Consider the following 19653-nt stretch of genomic DNA (forward strand, 5'->3'; position numbering starts at 1 on the left):
ACTATGTCCACGTATCTGTTCTCTAAATCTGAGTCTCTATTCCTGCCCTGCAAATAGGTTCATCTGTACCATTTTTCTAGATTCCATGTGATTCTTCCATTTTCTTCTCCCATTCTTATTCCAGAATGCTCTCTGTCAGCCATCTCTTTTTCTTCCATTTCTACAGTCACTGCCAAATACACACAACAAACACAGCATGCCCAAATCATGTGCCCAACAACCTTCCAAATGTCTTTTTGCTCCTAATTCAGATTCACCTTATATAAATCTGTCATGATATGGGCAAATTACATTTACTTTGTAAGTCCTCTTTCTAACACTTTGCTGGGCCTCTGGATTTATATTGGTTGGCTTTTAAGGCACTTTACTGCCCGTCTCAGCCTTCCTTCACAATGGAGTTTGCCACTGTCAATGTACACAGATCCCTTTCTGTCTGGTTTACTCCCAGGCCCCAAACAATCCCATGTAATTTGAATTTTTCCTCCCACACTTTCCTCTCCCCTCCCCTTTCCTCATGCCTCTCCCCAGGTCTAATTCTCCTTAACTCTCAGGACCCTGCTTTGAGTCTTAGGACACTCCCTACCCCTCGTGAAGGTGGCTTCAGGAAAGGGTCTTGCCTTTGCACACTCCAGTGGATGTTTGGAAGTGAAAGTGTCAGTCATTCAGTTGTGCCCAACTCTTTGAGGCCCATGGACTGTAGCCCACCAAGCTCCTCTGTCCATGGAATTCTCCAGGCAAGAATACTTGAGTGGGTAGTCATTCCTTGCTCCAATGGGTGTTTAGAAGACGATTGAAAGAAGACATACTCTGGCTGCTCTGAGTAATCAGACCCCTCAGATCCCGTATTCCTTCTCTTCTTTTTCCATGGTTAACCCTCCTTCTGCAACTTACTGGGATTTTTCTTCTGTTTACCAATAACCTCAGCACCACCCTCACCCTACACCCCCCGCACGCCCCCCCCCCACACACAACTTCTGTTTCAGCTGTTTATTTTTGTTGCACAAATTGTTCTCAGCAAGTGCATATGATGGGCTGAATCCCAGTGAGGCTTCTCTTACAAAAGTTGACTTAATAGACCTGGTGATGAGGAAAGAAGCAGGGCAAACAGAGAAGAAAGGAAGTCCTGATATAAAGATTTAAGAACGAGGGGATGGGTGGGAGGAAGGATAAACTGGGATATTGGGATTGATATATACGTACTACTATACATAAAATAGATATCAAGCATCTGCTGTATAGCACAGTGAACTCTATTCAATACTCTGTAATGGCCTATACAGGAAAGGAATCTTTAAAAACATGGATATATGTATACTAAAACTGGTTCACTTTGCTGTACACCTGAAACTAACATAACACCGTAAATCAACTATACTCCAATAATTTTTTTTAGAAAAGACTCCAGAAACTGTGAACTAAACATAGGGATTAGAAATAGTTGTTCTTTTTAGTTCTAAATTTTATACATTCAAAATTACCTCTGCTTGTTGAAAGGACTTCCAAAGGTAATATTTTCTTCTACTGTAGCATTTAATAGCCAAGGCTTTTGAGCTGCATAAGCCACAGAATACCTGTTCCTACTGGAAAATGGAAAAGAAAAACAAAATACCAAAATTACCCAAGAGTGCTGTGCTGTGCCTGTACTTTTGTATAACTAAGGAAAATGAAAGTTGATAAAATATCTCAAAGACAGAAATGAAGAATTTCTAAAAGAATATTTTAATGACCATCAACCTTATTAATTAGTAGTTAAATATTCCACTAAATTAAAGGGATTGGAACTTAATTAAAATAACACACAACGTGCAAATTTGATTTTGCTATGCTAAAGAAATATTTTGAGGTATGAACTATTAATTAAAATTTTATTTTCTGAAATGACTACAATTTTTACAATAATTTAAATAACAGTTAACTCTAAAAACCACAGATATTTTACTTCATATTAAAAGCACTTTACATTAACTATGAATTTTACAGGAATACCTTTAAAAGGGATGTGAACTGATACTGTAATTATGTGTTTGTGGTTTACTCACATGAACATATTTTAAGGTAATAGATAATATAAATATTTCAAAGCAAAGAATAATTTTGAGGAGTCCGTTTCAACAATGTAATAAATACACATTTAAAAACCATGTATTTCAATACATATTGAAGCAGTTTATTTTTAAAAAATGATAGTCTCCTCCCTGTGCCCCACTTTTTGGCTTGCAAACTCTACCAGATGTCCATACATCATATTTTAATTTGCAGTAATTAGGAAAATGCATGTGAGTTGAAGATAAAGAGGATGATGAGCTTGGGGTAGGGAAAGGGTCAGCTTAAAATTCACACTTTCATAGTTAGTTATGGTCTGTAAGTACTAATTTAGGAATTAAGGTTAAAAGAGAATAAAGTGTAGAAAAAAGGTAGTTAGAAAGGCCCAGTGATCATCCTGAAACATAACGTCTTAGGCGTTTAGAGGGCATGATAATATATAGTATGCTGGTAGTCTCTTAGATAACCATCTGTGCATTAAAACAGTGGTTCCCAACCTCTGGCACATCTGCTTCCCTCCTGCCCCCACCCCCATTCTTTAAGGTTTTCTTTTCTTTTTTTCTTTAAATAGATGAAGTACTTGGTTCTCCAGTTCTAGCTTACAGACAGATTTCATCACTGTTTAACTCATAAATAATATACATAATAATTCTTTCATCTTTATTTTATGAAATCCCAAATCCAATTTGCTAAGAACTGTTGAGTTTTAGTCAAAGTTGAGATCTGTGTGACTCATGGAGAAGACAACAATTAACATGTTGGGCCATTTAGTTCAGCAAATTAATTCTTTTAGCAGCTTCCAGATGTTGGGAACTACTGCGATCAGAAATTTACTAGTCCATTTTAATAAACAACTTTGTACATTATCAGAATGAATAAAATGATTAGGAGTAAGAAATGGAATATCAGGAAAAGTCTGAGGAAGGTAGTTATTCTTATTAAATGCAGATTAAAATAGAAATAATACCTTCTGGTCGCTTCAAAAGAAGGTTCAGTTTCATTTACACTGCAAGTATGGCAAACAACGTTCATTAATTATGAAATATAAATATAGGATGAATGCGTGTACATATCAGGTAAGAGATAAATATTGTATGTATTAAATAGCTACACTTTCAAATGATTGTTGATACTAATCCCAAAGACAAACCAGATAAATGACAGTCTTCTTTTATATCCTCATCAACTAGGAAATGATTAAGCTTCCAAAAGATAGCACTGTTCTCCTTCATACAAAATTTGGGTTCACACAATAGCCATATTCTAGCCCCAACTTTGCTCCAACTAGCTGTATAAGTTTGGATAACCTTTATGGAATATTTTCCTAGTCTATATTAGAATTTGAAGGCAATGGCACCCCACTCCAGTACTTTTGCCTGGAAAATCCCATGGACGGAGGACCCTGGTAGGCTGCAGTCCATGGGGTCGCTAAGAGTCAGATGCGACTGACCGACTTCACTTTCACTCTTCACTTTCATGCATTGCAGAAGGAAATGGCAACCCACTCCAGTGTTCTTGCCTGGAGAATCCCAGGGATGGGGGAGCCTGGTGGCTGCCGTCTATGGGGTCTCACAGAGTCGGACACGACTGAAGCGACTTAGCAGCAGGCACTCCCTACTGTTAAAATTCAAATTTAATCTATTTAAATTCCTTATTAGTTACCCTAAGGCAGGAGAGGAAGAAATACTTTTTATACTCTAAACTTGAAGGGTTGAGACACAGCCTGGCCCTTAAGGAGCTGGAAAGAAAGACAGACCTGCATATAGGTCACATTGTAACATTTGGGTATAATTAATTACTGATTTATATGATTAATGTAAAATGAGGCATTTGACTAATTAAATTTAGTTATACCTATACCAAGGGGAAAAATACACCTAAGGACTTACTGATTTTATTATTCCTATTTTAGGTGAACTCCATCATTTCTGAAACACCTGAAATTCAAAACATGTCAGGTAGAAAATCTCCTTCTGGAAAATAGCATCCAATTTTTTGCATGCAGGATTTGTGTGTACTTTCCTTCAACAGTAAAAGTTAAAACTTGGTATTCTACCAGCTTCCAAGTTCATGGTTGGAATCTTATGGAATGGGAAAGAGTGACCTCTGCAAGCTGAAATCAGGAACAGTATTTGGAAGAAAGAAAGCTAGATGTGGACACAAACATGCTATGTCATGTCTGATCCAGGAAAGCTGACTCATTGTGTTATTATCCCTTCATGCCCGGCCAAGTCTTAGAGTAATTGAGTCACTGCTATTAAGGCAGTTACACTAAGACATCAGAAAATAGACCACCACAACAGATGGGGTCTGACAGGATGGCTGATGGCATGGACAAGGTGGGAGAAAAAGTAAGGGAAGCCAGAGATAAATGATGGTTATGTCTTATATAATTACTGGGGTTATTACATATTCTGGACTCCCTCCCTGGACCATCCAACAGGTGAAGCGTTTTATTGAGTTCTAGTTTCTGGGATATCAGTAGGAATTATTATTTATCATGACAACTAGGAAAAGACAACTTTAATCAGGCAGAACACTTGCTTTTCAACAAATACAGAGCACACCAGATGCAAGAGCAAGAACCCTGGCCTTCCGACAAGCTTGTAGAATTTTTAAGTCCCTCCCTCACCTCTCTCTTCTTTCTCTTCTGGGGCTACTGCATGTCAGGCTACACTAAAGGTAGCAATTGCCGAGGAGGCATCTAAATTTAGATGAATTTTGTGTACCAAGTTCTATCCATGTAGGTCTGTCCTGCATGAGGACCAGTGCCTTCTCTCCCGTCCAAAGTAAATATTTCTTCCTGCAATAGGACAGGGTACTTTACAGCACTTTGTTCCTGCCAACCATGAGGGCACATTTAAAAATAAAATTCATGCAACCAGAGATACAGGCAATGATGAAAGAATGACAGCAAGGGGCTTGGTACTTTACCATACCATTTACTGTTTCACTTTATTTTGTCTTGAGCTTTAAAAAACAGCAAACAATTCAGCCCAAGGTAAAGTACTTCTCAGCATTTACACAAAATCAACCTATCAATATGAATAATTTCTAAATTAGCTTTATTCTAATAACATTTATATAACTTTCCTTATTGGAATAGGTGCAACAGTTTTTTTTCCCAGAATAAAGAGTTATTTCAAATACTTCTTTAAAAAAAGGTCAGCATCCTCTAAGCATTCTTGATTTGAAAATATATTTTATCAGAAAATCATGGATATCATGGGAAAAAATTAAGTAGTTCTTGTAAATAAAGAAAAATAGAAATTTTTTTATTAGCTTATCCAATTTTTAGGGGTTAGTTTTTATTGTGTGTGTGTCAGAGCCAACCCAAATATTTTTTGAAGAAAAGTTTAGCCCTTTCTGCTATGAAGAGATGGGATATTCTTAAGGCAAGTATTCATAAAGAGATGATTTTTAAATTATAGTGATTTTATAAATACTTAGAATTTTCTTAAATCCTTTCTCATATTTTAATTTTATTGACTCTGACTTTAAGATATAACCTTTTCTTAACTTTTTAAAAATTAGGATTTATGGGAGATATTTCTTTTCTATTTCTTAAAAAAATAAATCTTAACCTTTATTAAGTATATGTCTATTTTTATCTCATACTTCCCTCTTTGACTAGCTTCCATGGAACTCAGAGTAGAATTTGTGGCCTATGTTATATAAATATGCAGGACTCCAATACATGCATTTCTACCTATTAATTACTCAGATTATTATTTAAACCTTATTTTCTTTCTTGATATCTTTGGTTTTCAAGCTTCATTATATATGTTTTATTAAATAAAATACATTACAACTTTTAAGAAATCAGGCTATAAATGGTATAAATTTGTCTAAAAAATATATATGTATACTTATATACATGTATGTATCTTGTTTAGAAAACTCAATAAATAAACAGACTGTATAAAATGCTTTCCTAATTCTCAAATCATTTATTTATCTATTAACAAAATGATAATAATTCTTAATGATAATACTGGGAGTAAATTTGGCCCAGGTAGAGTAATACTAGAGAAGATTAGATCATAAGAACATTCTAGAGGCATGAAAATAAAATCTCAAGCTTTTTCTGTCATGGTCTCTAATTCTTTCTGTTTTAATGCTAATGAAACCAGGTAAAAACAAAACCCAAATAACTTCATTATGGCCATACATGTCACATGATATAATTTAATTCAGTAAAACTTGCTCCTCAAAACCTGCATCCATCCAAAATGGAAGGTGACGGTGGTAGGGCACACATCACACAGCATCTGGCTTTAGTGATCAACAGGCCCCCCGAGTGAACGAAACTGCAAGGGGCAGTTATTCACCGAGCTCACTGCTGGATATATACTAAACAGTTTCATGTCTACAACTGCAACAGGAATAAACTGTACCCTCCACATTTCTCAGCTTTCTTATTCCACCAACGATACCAAAAATAGGATTTACAGTTCAGCTGTTTCCAGCTCAAATTTCACATCCAAGCATTTCCGTCTCTTAATTGGAGTTTAAAATAGAACCTATTCTCAAAATGCCTGTAAATAGTTTTGACTCATTCTGAAGAGATGTCTGTGTATGTTAACAGTAGATTAAGCCACAATGGAACTTACAATGATAAGAACTAAATGGACATGTGCAAGTCTAGGGCAAGGTCTCCCCAGCACAACTAACATTTGGAGCCAGATAATTCCCTGATGTGGTGGGCTGTCCTGTGTGTTGGAGAATGTGTGTGTTAGTTGCTCAGTTGTGCCTAACTCTTTGCGACCCCATGGAGTGTAGCTTGCCAGGTTCTTCTGTCCATGGAATTCTCCAGACCAAGAATACTGGAGTGGGTTAGCATTTCCTTCTCCAGGGAATCTTCCCAACCAGGGATAGAACCCAGGTCTCCGGCATTGCAGGAGGATTCTTGTGGAGGGCTGTCCTGTGTTGGAGGATCAGTTTAGTTCAGTTCAGTTACTCAGTCGTGTCCAGCTCTTTGCGACCCCATGAATCGCAGCACGCCAGGCCTCCCTATCCATCACCAACTCCCGGAGTTCACTCAAACTCATGTCCATCGAGTCGGTGATGCCATCCAGCCATTTCATCCTCTGTCATCCCCTTCTCATCCTGCCCCCAATACTTCCCAGCATCAGAGTCTTTTCCAATAAGTCAACTCTTCGCATGAGGTGGCCAAAGTATTGGAGTTTCAGCTTCAGCATCAGTCCTTCCAATGAACACCCAGGACTGATCTCCTTTAGGATGGACTGGTTGGATCTCCTTGCAGTCCAAGTGACTCTCAAGAGTCTTTTCCAACACCACAGTTCAAAAGCATCAATTCTTTGGCGCTCAGCTTTCTTCACAGTCCAACTCTCACATCCATACATGACCACAGGAAAAACCATAGCCTTGACTAGACAGACCTTTGTTGGCAAAGTAATATCTCTGCTTTTGAATATGTTATCTAGGTTAGTCATAACTTTCCTTCCAGGGAGTAAGCATCTTTTAATTTCATGGCTGCAATCACCATCTGCAGTGATTCTGGAGCCCAGAAAAATACTGACACTGTTTCCACTGTTTCCCCATCTATCTGCCATGAAGTGGAGACCAGATGCTGAGATCTTAGTTTTCTGAATGTTGAGCTTTAAGCCAACTTTTCACTCTCCTCTTTCACTTTCATCAAGAGGCTTTTTAGTTCCTCTTCACTTTCTGCCATAAGGGTGGAGTCATCTGCATATCTGAGGTGATTGATATTTCTCCCGGAAATCTTGATTCCAGCTTGTGCTTCTTCCAGCCCAGTGTTTCTCATAATGTATTCTGCATGTAAGTTAAATAAGCAGGGTGACAATATACAGCCTTGATGTACTCCTTTTCCTATTTGGAACCAGTCTGTTGTTCCATGTCCAGTTCTAACTGTTGCTTCCTGACCTGCATACAGATTTCTCAAGAGGCAGGTCAGGTGGTCTGGTATTCCCATCTCTTTCAGAATTTTCCACAGTTTATTGTGGTCCACACAGTAAACTGTGTTGGAGGATATATAGTAGCATTTTTGGCCACTATAAAGAAAGCTGAGTGCCAAAGAATTGATGTTTTTGAACTGTGGTGTTGGAGAAGACTCTTGAGAGTCCCTTGGGCTGCAAGGAGATCCAACCAGTCCATCCTAAAGGAGATCAGTCCTGGCTGTTCATTGGAAGGACTGATGTTGAAGCTGAAAATACAATACTTTGGCCACCTGATGCGAAGAGCTGACTCATTGGAAAAGACCCTAATGCTGGGAAAGATTGAGGGCAGGAGGAGAAGGGGACGACAGAGGATGAGATGGTTGGATAGCACCACCAACTCAATGGACATGGGTTTGGGTGGACTCCTGGAGTTGGTGATAGACAGGGAGGCCTGGTGTGCTGCGTTTCACGGGGTCGCAAAGAGTCGGACACGACTGAGTGACTGAACTGAACTGAACTGGCCACCACCAACTAGGTCAGTAAGCAGACCAATTCCCTTAGTATGACAACCAAAAAATGTTTCTAGACATTGTCCAGTGTTCCCTGGGGATAACCTGGATGAAAATCACTGCAGTGATTTTCTGTAGACTGTAGACTGAAAGTCTACAGTCCAATATCATAGATAAGCTGTCAGCAATTTCTCCATAATGACTATGGAGGTTGGGGTGGTCTACCAGGTGTGTGCGTGCATGTTAAGTCACTCAGTCATGTCCTATCCTTTGTGACCCCATGGACTGTAGCTCACCATGCTCCTCTGTCCATGGGATTCTCTAGGCAAGAATACTGGAGTGGGTTGCCATGCCCTCCTCCAGGGAACTTCCCGACCCAGGGATCGAACCCGAGTCTCTTTTGTCTCTTGCACTGGCAGGCGGGTCCTTTATCACTAGTACCACCTGGGAAGCCTGTCTACCGGGTAGATCAAACTAAATAAATAAATATGACTTATTCATTATTACACAATTATATACTAGTATGTTCCTGAGTCACCTTATTACTACAATGTTTTTTTAAGAACCCAAAACAACCATTCAAACATTCAGAAGATGCACAATGTCTTTGTGGATGCACAACACACTAGCCTGACATAGCCACATCCCTAACTAGACACTTTAAGTCTCTAGTTTAAGTTGGATGTGAAGAGAAATGAATGATTTCTCAGTCTCTTAGGAAGAGTTTCAGAAAGATTATTTGATATTTCTTCTCTGAACACTGGACCACTAAGGCTCTGTGTGCATTTAAACTTTATAAATAACGCAAATTTTCTTTGATTATAGGATAAGTTTTTAAACTTTATTTATCTGTGTTGTCCATTTAACTTTCAAAATTTACCTTTACAATCCCTATCTTGCTAAAAGCAATATATTAGTTTATACATAATATAAACCTCTATCATGAATTGTTTTATCTTTTTAAATTTATACCATTTAAAGTTCCCACTAATTTGTTTTTTTAAAGCTGTGCTTATTTCCAAGGGGCCCTCAGACCTCGAACATGGGAATCTACTGTTCTCATTCCTTCCCTTGGGAGATCATTGGATGCGTGACACCAACAGAAACTGATTAAAAATACACATACTTGCTCCAGTGAACTTTTCCTTCCAAGGTCTGCATCTCTCCGAGGATGGCAAGGAGAAGAGAGGACTTCCCACATCCCACTTGGCCCACAATCATGGTTAACTGACCTAGAGAAAAGAAATAAAGGATAATAACAGGATGAGAAGGAATTCACTTATAAAATAAAACCAAAGCACATTTAGAAAAGGCTGATGTTTCACAATCTATGGCCCACTTTTGGTCCCCAGAAATAGTATTCTAAACAGCTTCTTTTCCTGATACATAAGGTTTCTGGAAAAGGGAAGGAAAATTAAAATCTATAGGTCTTGATATGCTATTTTTAAAAATACTTATTTATTTGGCTGTTCCGGGTCTTAGTTGTGGTATGGGGGATTTAGTTCCCTGACCAAGGATCAAACTCAGCCCTTGAGGTCTTAGCCACTGGACCACCAGGGAAGTCCCTTGATGTATTATTTTTAAATTATGAGAATAACTGACTCTAGTAAAAGCAGCAGTGAAATACTTGCTTAAGTCACCTAGATTAGTATTATCTTTATTATTCAATTCATTCTGGAGAAAAAGGTAATTTTGACTAAAACAGATAATTAATCACTTTAATCAGTTCTTATTTTGATTTGCATGTTTAACAGAAAAATTCCAAGTTATTGACCATGAGGCCAAGTCAAAAAATATTTATATTCAATTATCCAAACACTTTAGTAAAAACTATAGGGTATTTGAGTCTTAAATATCTGAAAATTTCATCAGTTTTCTTTGGGGATAGAAAACTATTTTCTCAAACACTATTTCTTTAAAATCTTTCTTCAACAAAATTAGAAATCAACTACTCCATTATTTAAATGCCACAAATCAGCAAATAAAGTAAAAACAGTTCATTTGGATGGTAAATAATTTGTTCAAGGTCCCCACTCTGTAGTGATAGGCAGGTCTTATAATTCCCAGTCATTATCTCAGAGATACAGGGATTCATGAGCTCCACAGTGCAAACAGATAACTATCAGTAATGTTTGTCTTTAAGAAGTCTTTCCTTTTGTTAGGCTTAGTTATCTTGGAAAACCACGGTCATGATAATGAACAGATATAAACTTGATGCTAGTTCACAATGTGGCTTTATATTATTTCATGATGAATTATTCAAATGAAAGAACTAATGCTTTGAAGGTGACAAATATTTTCCCCCTGAATTCACAAAAAGAAATTTGTTCCTTAAAAAAAAAAACAGTTACAAACTAGTAATAAATGATTTTTACCTGTTGGAATTCGAATATCGATATTGGATAAGGTTGCTAAACCACTGCCCCATGAAAAGTACCCATTTGTGACCTAGAAAATGAGTACAGAAATTTAATTATAACACTACATAAATATGTGGTGTCACAGGATAAGTCCAATTAAAATAAATTTTCTTTATAAAGCACTGGAAGACTTTCAACACAGTAGAACACACAGTGGTAATAGAGTTACAATTATTTAGAGGCATAGATGAAAAACAAAAAAGAAGGGAAGGGAGAAGATCTTTAAATCAGTGATATTATGAAGAATGCTAGAAATTACAATAATTTTCCCTGAAAGCATGCGACAACTGGATCGTTTATATGTGAACATTATTTAAAAAGCAATCACTCAAATATTATCCAGTGTAACTCTGACATGGATTATTCTCTCACTGCTGCAATTGCCAGAAACCCGGTGAGGTAAAGTCAAGAAGAGAAATAACTACAAATTACTGCAACAAATGACTTGTTAGCTAAGGATGAAGGCTTTGTAATGAATGAATTTCCTGAACTATGTGGACTTACTGCTATTCATTGATCTTGAAAGAGTAGAGCGGAGGAAGGAAGAAAGTACAAAATGAAGCAACAGTACTTGGTGGTTCAGTTCAGTTCAGTCCCTCAGTCGTGTCTGACTCTTTGCGACCCCATGTACTGCTGCACACCACGCCTCCCTGTCCATCACCAGCTCCTGGAACTAGCTCAAACTCATGTCCATTGAGTCACTGATGCCATGAACCATCTCACCCTCTGTTGTCCCCTTCCCCTTCCGCCTTCAATCTTTCCCAGCATCAGGGTCTTTTCAAATGAGTCAGTTCTTCCCATCAGGTGGCCAAAGAATTGGAGTTTCAGCTTCAGCATCAGTCGTTCCAATGAATATTCAGGACTGATTTCCTTTAGGATTGATTGGTTGGATCTCCTTGCAGTCCAAGGGACTTTCAAGAGTCTTCTCCAACACCACAGTTCAAAAGAATCCATTCTTTGGCATTCAACTTTATAGTACAACTCTCACATTCATTGGGAGACAGGGATCAAGACCATCCCCATGGAAAAGAAATGCAAAAAAGCAAAATGGCTGTCTGGGGAGGCCTTACAAATAGCTGTGAAGAGAAGGGAAGCAAAAAGCAAAGGAGAAAAGGAAAGATATAAGCATCTGAATGCAGAGTTCCAAAGAATAGCAAGAAGAGATAAGAAAGCCTTCCTCAGCGATCAATGCAAAGAAATAGAGGAAAACAACAGAATGGGAAAGACTAGAGATCTCTTCAAGAAAATTAGAGATACCAAGGGAACATTTCATACAAAGATGGGCTCGATAAAGGACAGAAATGGTATGGACCTAACAGAAGCAGAAGATATTAAGAAGAGATGGCAAGAATACACAGAAGAACTGTACAAAAAAGAGCTTCATGACCCAGATAATCACGATGGTGTGATCACTCACCCAGAGCCAGACATCCTGGAATGCGAAGTGAAGTGGGCCTTAGAAAACATCACTATGAACAAAGCTAGTGGAGGTGATGGAATTCCAGTTGAGCTATTTCAAATCCTGAAAGATGATGCTGAGGAAGTGCTGCACTCAATATGCCAGCAAATTTGGAAAACTCAGCAGTGGCCACAGGACTGGAAAAGGTCAGTTTTCATTCCAATCCCAAAGAAAGGCAATGCCAAAGAATGCTCAAACTACCGCACAATTGCACTCATCTCACACGCTAGTAAAGTAATGCTCAAAATTCTCCAAGCCAAGCTTCAGCAATACATGAACTGTGAACTTCCAGATGTTCAAGCTGGATTTAGAAAAGGCAAAGGAACCAGAGATCAAATTGCCAACATCCATTGGATCATTGAAAAAGCAAGAGAGTTCCAGAAAATCTTCTATTTCTGCTTTATTGACTATGCCAAAGCCTTTGACTGTGTGGATCACAATAAACTGTGGAAAATTCTGAAAGAGATGGGAATACCAGACCACCTGACCTGCCTCTTGAGAAACCTATATACAGGTCAGGAAGCAACAGTTAGAACTGGACATGGAACAACAGACTGGTTCCAAATAGGAAAAGGAGTACATCAAGGCTGTATATTGTCACCCTGCTTATTTAACTTATATGCAGAGCACATCATGAGAAACACTGGGCAGGGAGAAGCACAAGCTGGAATCAAGATTTCTGGGAGAAATATCAATCACCTCAGATATGCAGATGACTCCACCCTTATGGCAGAAAGTGAAGAGGAACTAAAAAGCCTCTTGATGAAAGTGAAAGAGGAGAGTGAAAAAGTTGGCTTAAAGCTCACCATTCAGAAAACGAAGATCATGGCATTTGGTCCCATCACTTCATGGCAAACAGATGGGGAAACAGTGGAGAAAGTGTCGGACTATTTTTTGGGGCTCCAAAATCACTGCAGATGGTGATTGCAGCCATGAAATTTAAAGATGCTTACTCCTTGGAAGGAAAGTTATGACCAACCTAGATAGCATATGAAAAAGCAGAGACATTACTTTGCCAACAAAGGTCCATCTAGTCAAGGCTATGGTTTTTCCTGTGGTCAGGTATGGATGTGAGAGTTGGACTATGAAGAAGGCTGAGTGCCGAAGAATTGATGCTTTTGAACTGTGGTGTTGGAGAAGACTCTTGAGAGTCCCTTGGACTGCAAGGAGATCCAACCAGTCCATTCTGAAGGAGATCAGCCCTGGGATTTCTTTGGAAGGAATGATGCTGAAGCTGAAACTCCAGTACTTTGGCCATTTCATGTGAAGAGTTGACTCATTGGAAAAGACTCTGATGCTGGGAGGGATTGGAGGCAGGAGGAGAAGGGGACAACAGAGGATGAGGTGGCTGGATGGCATCACTGACTCGATGGATGTGAGTCTGAGTGAACTCCGAGAGTTGGTGATGGACAGGGAGGCCTGGCGTGCTGCGATTCATGGGGTCGCAAAGAGTCGGACATGACTGAGCGATTGAACTGAACTGAGCTGATGGAGCACATTATGCTGGCACCATAGTTGTACGAGGGATGAAGGGATACAGGGATGAGGAACAGGATAAAGGGAAAGAATGAATTAAAATGTAAAGGCAGGAACTCCCCTGGTGGTCTAGTGGTTACAAATCCACCTTCCAAGGCAGGGGACATGGGTTTGATCCCAAGTAGGGGAATAAGATCCCACATACCCCAGGGCAACTAAACCTGTGTGCTGCAAGAGAAGCCCGCTCATCATAACTAGAAAAAGTGCAGGCGCCACAACAAAGAGCTCATATATAGCCAAAATTTTAAAAAAAGAAAAAAAATGTAAAGACAGAAACAAACACGACACAAAAAGTCACCAAGTCACCTACTCTATGATTCCATTTATATGAAATAGTGAGAATAGGTAAATCTGCAGAGACAGAAAGTAGATTGGAGGTTGGTGGGTGCACAAGAGAGAGGGATGTGGGGAATGACTGATTAATAGGTATGGGGTTTCCTCTTGAGGTGATAAAATATTTTCTAACCAGATAGAGGGGATGGTTGCAGAACACTGTAAATCTAAATGCAACTGAATTGTTAACTTGAAAATGGTTAATTTAATGCTATGTGAATTTCACCTCAGTTGAAATAACTGTTTTCTTTTTCAAGTATAATTGATTTACAATGTTGTGCTAGTTTCTGGTGTATTAGCAAAACCATTCAGTTACATATATTCATATGCATATTCTTTCTGATATTCCTTTCAATATTCTTATGGTTTTATTTACAGGGTATTGAATATGAAATAATTGCTTAAAAATTTAAAGGTGGGACCTTACATACACCATTTCCATTTTCTCCCACTGAAAAGAAGCACAATGCTGAATAAAATAGTTTGTAAAAAAAACTAATTAAATCAAGGAGTAAGGAAATGTCTAGTGAAAGTATTAAGAGAAGTACAAAAAGAAATGTAAGCTCTGGAGGATCTAAGCTTCTTTCCCCTCAACAGGGCCAAGAATAGCTAAGACATTTTAGAAGAAAAAAGATAAGGTGTAAGAACTTGTCCTAAAAAAAGTCAATATTTATTAGAAAGCTGTAATAATCACAGCAGTGGAATATTGAACAGGCAAATAAATCAGAGAAAAATAAACAAGGAAATGTATGTGACAGTTCAGTTCAGTTCAGTCGCTCAGTCGTGTCCGACTCTTTGCGACCCCATGAATCGCAGCACGCCAGGCCTCCCTGTCCATCACCAACTCCTGGAGTTCACCCAGAGTCACAAAACGGTACTAAAAGTCAGTGGGGACAGAGATTGATACATGGTATCATTGATATATGATACATCGATACAGGACAACCCAACATCACATAAAAAATGAAGTCTGACCTTACTGACTTACTACTGAGTACAGTAAAATTACTACCAGGAAGTTTACTACTGCTAAACTTACGGCTAAAATTATTTATTACTGATTTCCCTGCTAAATCTCAACCTGACTTCTTACCAACACAAAACTCAATTCTAAATCAATTAAAGTAATACAAGGAAAAGGCAGAGCATCAAGGATTTTTAAGAACCAATATAGAACATCTTTATAACTTTTGGTAGAGAAAGTTTTCTTAAAAGAGGCAAAAAGCAAAGCATTAGTCATAAAGGAAAAGCTCTATAAACTAGACTACATTAAAATTAAGAATTTCTAATACCATAGAGTGGAAAGCCAAGTTGCAAAGTGGGGAAAGAATTTTGCAACATATACAACTGCCAAAGAAGTATTAATAGTACTCGGAAATTTTTAAAAAAAAGAGGAACAAATAACCTGGCAATTCACAAAAGGAGCTCCAAACACAAATGGCCTATATATACATTGGCAAAGGTGCTCAACCTCATTAGAAATCAGAAAAATGCATATAAAAACCACAGCAAGATACATTAGCACTTCCTCCCAATACAAAACATGCATTTTCGCAAAATATTGGAAGCACTGGGGAAGATGGAGACCAGCAGGAATTCTCAGTCACTGTTAATGGAAGTGTAAACTGGCACAATCACTTTGGAGAAAAGTTGGCCATAATGAAGGCAAGTTGAGGATGTACAGATCCCATGACTCAGCAATTCTTCACAATGGCTTCAAAATAAAAATTAACCAAAAGCCCATCAAAAGTAGAATGGATCAATAAGTTCTGGGATATTCATACAATGAAACACTACACAATGATGAGAATAAATGAACTACAGCTTCATACAGTAAAAAGGATGAATTATAGCCACATAATGCTGAGCAGCAGAAGAAAAACACATACATATACATGCATATATTCAAACTTGAAAGAAAGCTGAAGTACGTCTTTAGGGAGGCATGCGCTATGCTTGTGCTCTGATTAGTCGCTCAGTCTTGTCTGGCTCTTTTTGACCACATGGACTGTAGCCCGCCAGGCTCCTCTGTCCATGGGGATTCTCCAGGCATGAATACTTGAGTGGGTTGCCATGCCTTCCTCCAGGGGATCTTCCCAATTCAGGGATAGAACCCAGGTCTCCAGCATTGCAGGCGGATTCTTTACTGTCAGAGCCACCAGGGAAGCCCAAGAATACTGGAGGCATACATAGCAAAAATGTTCAAGGAAATGATGACCATAAAAGTCAAAGTGGTAATTATATTTTAAGGAATAAAGACAGTGACGTTAAAGGTGTGTTGGAGGGTCTTTGGAGGAAGTTGGTGATATTCTTTACTTGGTGATAGTTGCACAAACGTTTACTTTTTCACTTAACAGTACATATATGTTATATTTACTTCTGTATTTTGCAACAAAAAAGATTCAAAAGGACAAATGAGTTAATTACCAATTGGCTATTTCCACCATGAATAAACAATGAATTCAAGGTTGAAATTATCGTGCCCACTCAGGGGACTCTAGGCCATTGATATGCAGGGTTTTTTTTTTTGGTTTTTTTGGAGGTGGGGAGTTGGTGCATGGAGGGTTAATTCTGCAGGAAAAAAATCATGATAGCCTCCTTTTTTCCCATTCAGAACAAAAATAAATTGAATAAGGCACATGGAAAAATATGTATATTTTAGGTTCCCACAATATTGCATAGAAAATGCCAATTAAAAAACTGATTTTTTAGTTACTAATATAACTTGTTTTCTGGGCATATTTGTGAATTGGCAGCATAGAGGATCCTTTCTAGTCTCTCATTACTTACTTTTTCATAGTTTAGTTCAAATCCTATTGGTAAATTATAATTGTCTAGGGAACTACTAGAGCTGTTTTCAAAAAATGATGCCCAGGTTTTACATATATAAAGACTTCTAGGTGATTCTAACATACAGCCAAGGTTAGGAATCACTACAGCTCTTTGAAATTCACAGGTGATATATTTTATCCTCAAAGTAATCATACTTGAGGTAGGTATGGCATCCCCACCTCAACGGGGCAAACCATGGCTTAGACAAGCACTTTGCCCAAAATTCACATCTAATTAATGACAAAGTGAAAGCCAGCACTAGCTTATTCCATCCAATAACACATTTACTCCAATTGTTAAGTGCCTATTGTGGGACAGGTACGGCATCAGGCAATGAGGAGAGAGAGAAGAATTCTATGTGGCTCTTGGCTTAACTGTACACTCCCTGAGCATCTCTCACTCTACCTGTGCTGGGCAATATAGAGCTATATAGCACAGGGAACTGTATTCAATATTCTGTAACAAACTATAATGGAAAAGAATGTGAAAAAGAATGTGTATATATGTGTGTGTTTGGGAAAACTGAATCATTTTGCTGTACAGCAAAAATCAATACAACTTTATAAATCTACCATGGCTGTGCATGCATGCTAAATTGCTTCAGTCGTGTCCCACTCTGTGTGACCCTATGGACTGTAGCCTGCCAGGTTTCTCTGTCCATGGGCTTCTCCAGGCAAGAATACTGGAGTCGGTTGCCATGCCCTCTTCTAGGGGATCTTCCCAACCCAGGGATTGAACCCACATCTCTTTAAGTCTCCTGAACTGGCAGGCGAATTCTTTACCACTAGAGCCACCTGGGAAGCCTAAATTAACTATATCTCGATAAAATAAAACTTTTTTGAAAGTCTGAGTTTGAAATGAGTCAAAGGCCATATTGGGAAGCTGGGTGGACAGATACAGCTCTGGTCTAAGCCTGGTTGAAAATAATTGCTATGTAATCTACTTCCTTAAACCTGGACCTATAGTATCAGCATTCTTTATAAATTAATTTATAGAAATTAACATAGAGTAGATGAAGTAAGAGTATGAGAGGAAATACACTGGATACTAGGTGTATCCTGTATACCACAGATTCAGAAGAAAGATTCATCTTCCAGTTATCTAAACATACTCCTGGAGCAAAGCTGTGGTTGGGAGGTTAGGCAGCATTGAGAATCATAAACTCAGCAGAATATTTTCTGAAAATGTTATGAGGATGAGTGACCACTCTAGAGAGACTTTAAAGACACGACATGGGACACTTGGCAGAACTTCACCATAAAATATCATGTATGAAACGAGTTGCCAGTCCAGGTTCGATGCACGATACTGGATGCTTGGGGCTGGTGCACTGGGACGACCCAGAGGGATGGAATGGGGAGGGAGGAGGGAGGAGGGTTCAGGATGGGGAACACATGTATACCTGTGGCGGATTCATTTTGATATTTGGCAAAACTAATACAATTATGTAAAGTTTAAAAAATAAAATAAAAAAAATGGTAACACCAATGTTTCTATTCATATAAAAATCCAGGAAATAAAATAACCTTTATTGCAATATCCTCCGTCTCCATGGGACGCAGACGTCGTGTTGATTGCTCGTAGTTGTCCAGGTGATATCTTCCAGGCTGCTTCCTGTTTATAGTTTTTGGCTGCTGCATTCCAAACGGAAAAGAACACAAGTTGAAGTGCTATGAAAAAAACTGAGGTTTTACTGAACATTAACTCACAAGGTTGCTGCTGCATTTACAGTCTAAGAAAAAGAAGTAAAGTGAATTGTCATATTTTAATTATTTCTATGGCATCCCTCCACTCCCCCGCAAAGCAAACAATAATCAAAAAGTGTTATACACTCATTTTAAACCTAATTCACAAACTTTTTAAAGAAAAATGAAAATATGAAGATGTGATATTCGTAAATGATGGAAGTTAAAATGCTGAGCACCAAACTAGGCTCTGGCTAGTCTTTCTCTACTTTTCTGGATGAATAGACCCAGGCGATTAAAAAAAGTGTGTGTCATGGCAAAAGACAAGCAGGCTAACTTAGGTTAAACTAGAGTCTACTTGTTAGGCCATCAGGCTTGTAAGTGTTCCAACAGTACATTTTTGGTCACCCTCTGAATTACGAGGATTTTGAGTCTGATACACTCACATAAATCAGACGAGACTACATGTCACCCGAAGATCCATGGTGGGATGAGAAAAAGCATAATGATCTAGGATTTCTTTGCTCAAACATGTATATTATTTCATGTGTGCTCAGTCACTCAGTCATGTTCGACTCTTTGCAACCCCATGGACTGTTACCCACCAGGTTTCTCTGTCCATTGGATTTTCCAGGCAAGAATACTGGAGTGGGTTGCCATTTCCTCCCCCAGGGGACCTTCCTGATCCAAGGATTGCACCCATGTCACTTGCATCTCTTGCACTGGTTGTGCTATGCTTAGTTGCTCAGTCATGACTGACTCTTTGGGACCCCATGGACTGTAGCCCATCAGGCTCCTCCGTCCATGGGGATTCTCCAGGCAAGAATACTGGAGTGGGTTGCCATGCCCTTCTCCAGGGTATCTTTCCAACCCAGGGATTGAAACCAGGTCTCCCGCATTCCTGATTCTTTACCG

At 38.6% G+C, this 19653-nt stretch overlaps 1 protein-coding gene across 7 annotated transcripts in view; it reads right to left on the reverse strand.

The window, feature by feature from the left end:
• The window catches only part of ABCC9 (ATP binding cassette subfamily C member 9), a 154356-nt gene that overhangs the window by 78187 nt on the left and 56516 nt on the right, over positions 1-19653 (reverse strand). For 6 of the 7 annotated variants that reach the window (XM_006067642.4, XM_006067643.4, XM_025283380.3 and 3 more), the window contains 5 exons: positions 18580-18687; positions 10849-10921; positions 9600-9705; positions 3011-3049; positions 1479-1580 (listed from right to left, as the gene is read on the reverse strand). In XM_006067642.4, the coding sequence (XP_006067704.1) occupies positions 1479-1580; positions 3011-3049; positions 9600-9705; positions 10849-10921; positions 18580-18687 (428 nt within the window). The remainder of the gene's footprint in view (positions 1-1478; positions 1581-3010; positions 3050-9599; positions 9706-10848; positions 10922-18579; positions 18688-19653) is intronic. The other variant, XM_044941233.2, reaches the window with a different exon arrangement.

The sequence above is a fragment of the Bubalus bubalis genome, chromosome 4 (genome assembly GCF_019923935.1).
Source record: "Bubalus bubalis isolate 160015118507 breed Murrah chromosome 4, NDDB_SH_1, whole genome shotgun sequence".
Classification (NCBI taxonomy): domain Eukaryota; kingdom Metazoa; phylum Chordata; class Mammalia; order Artiodactyla; family Bovidae; genus Bubalus; species Bubalus bubalis.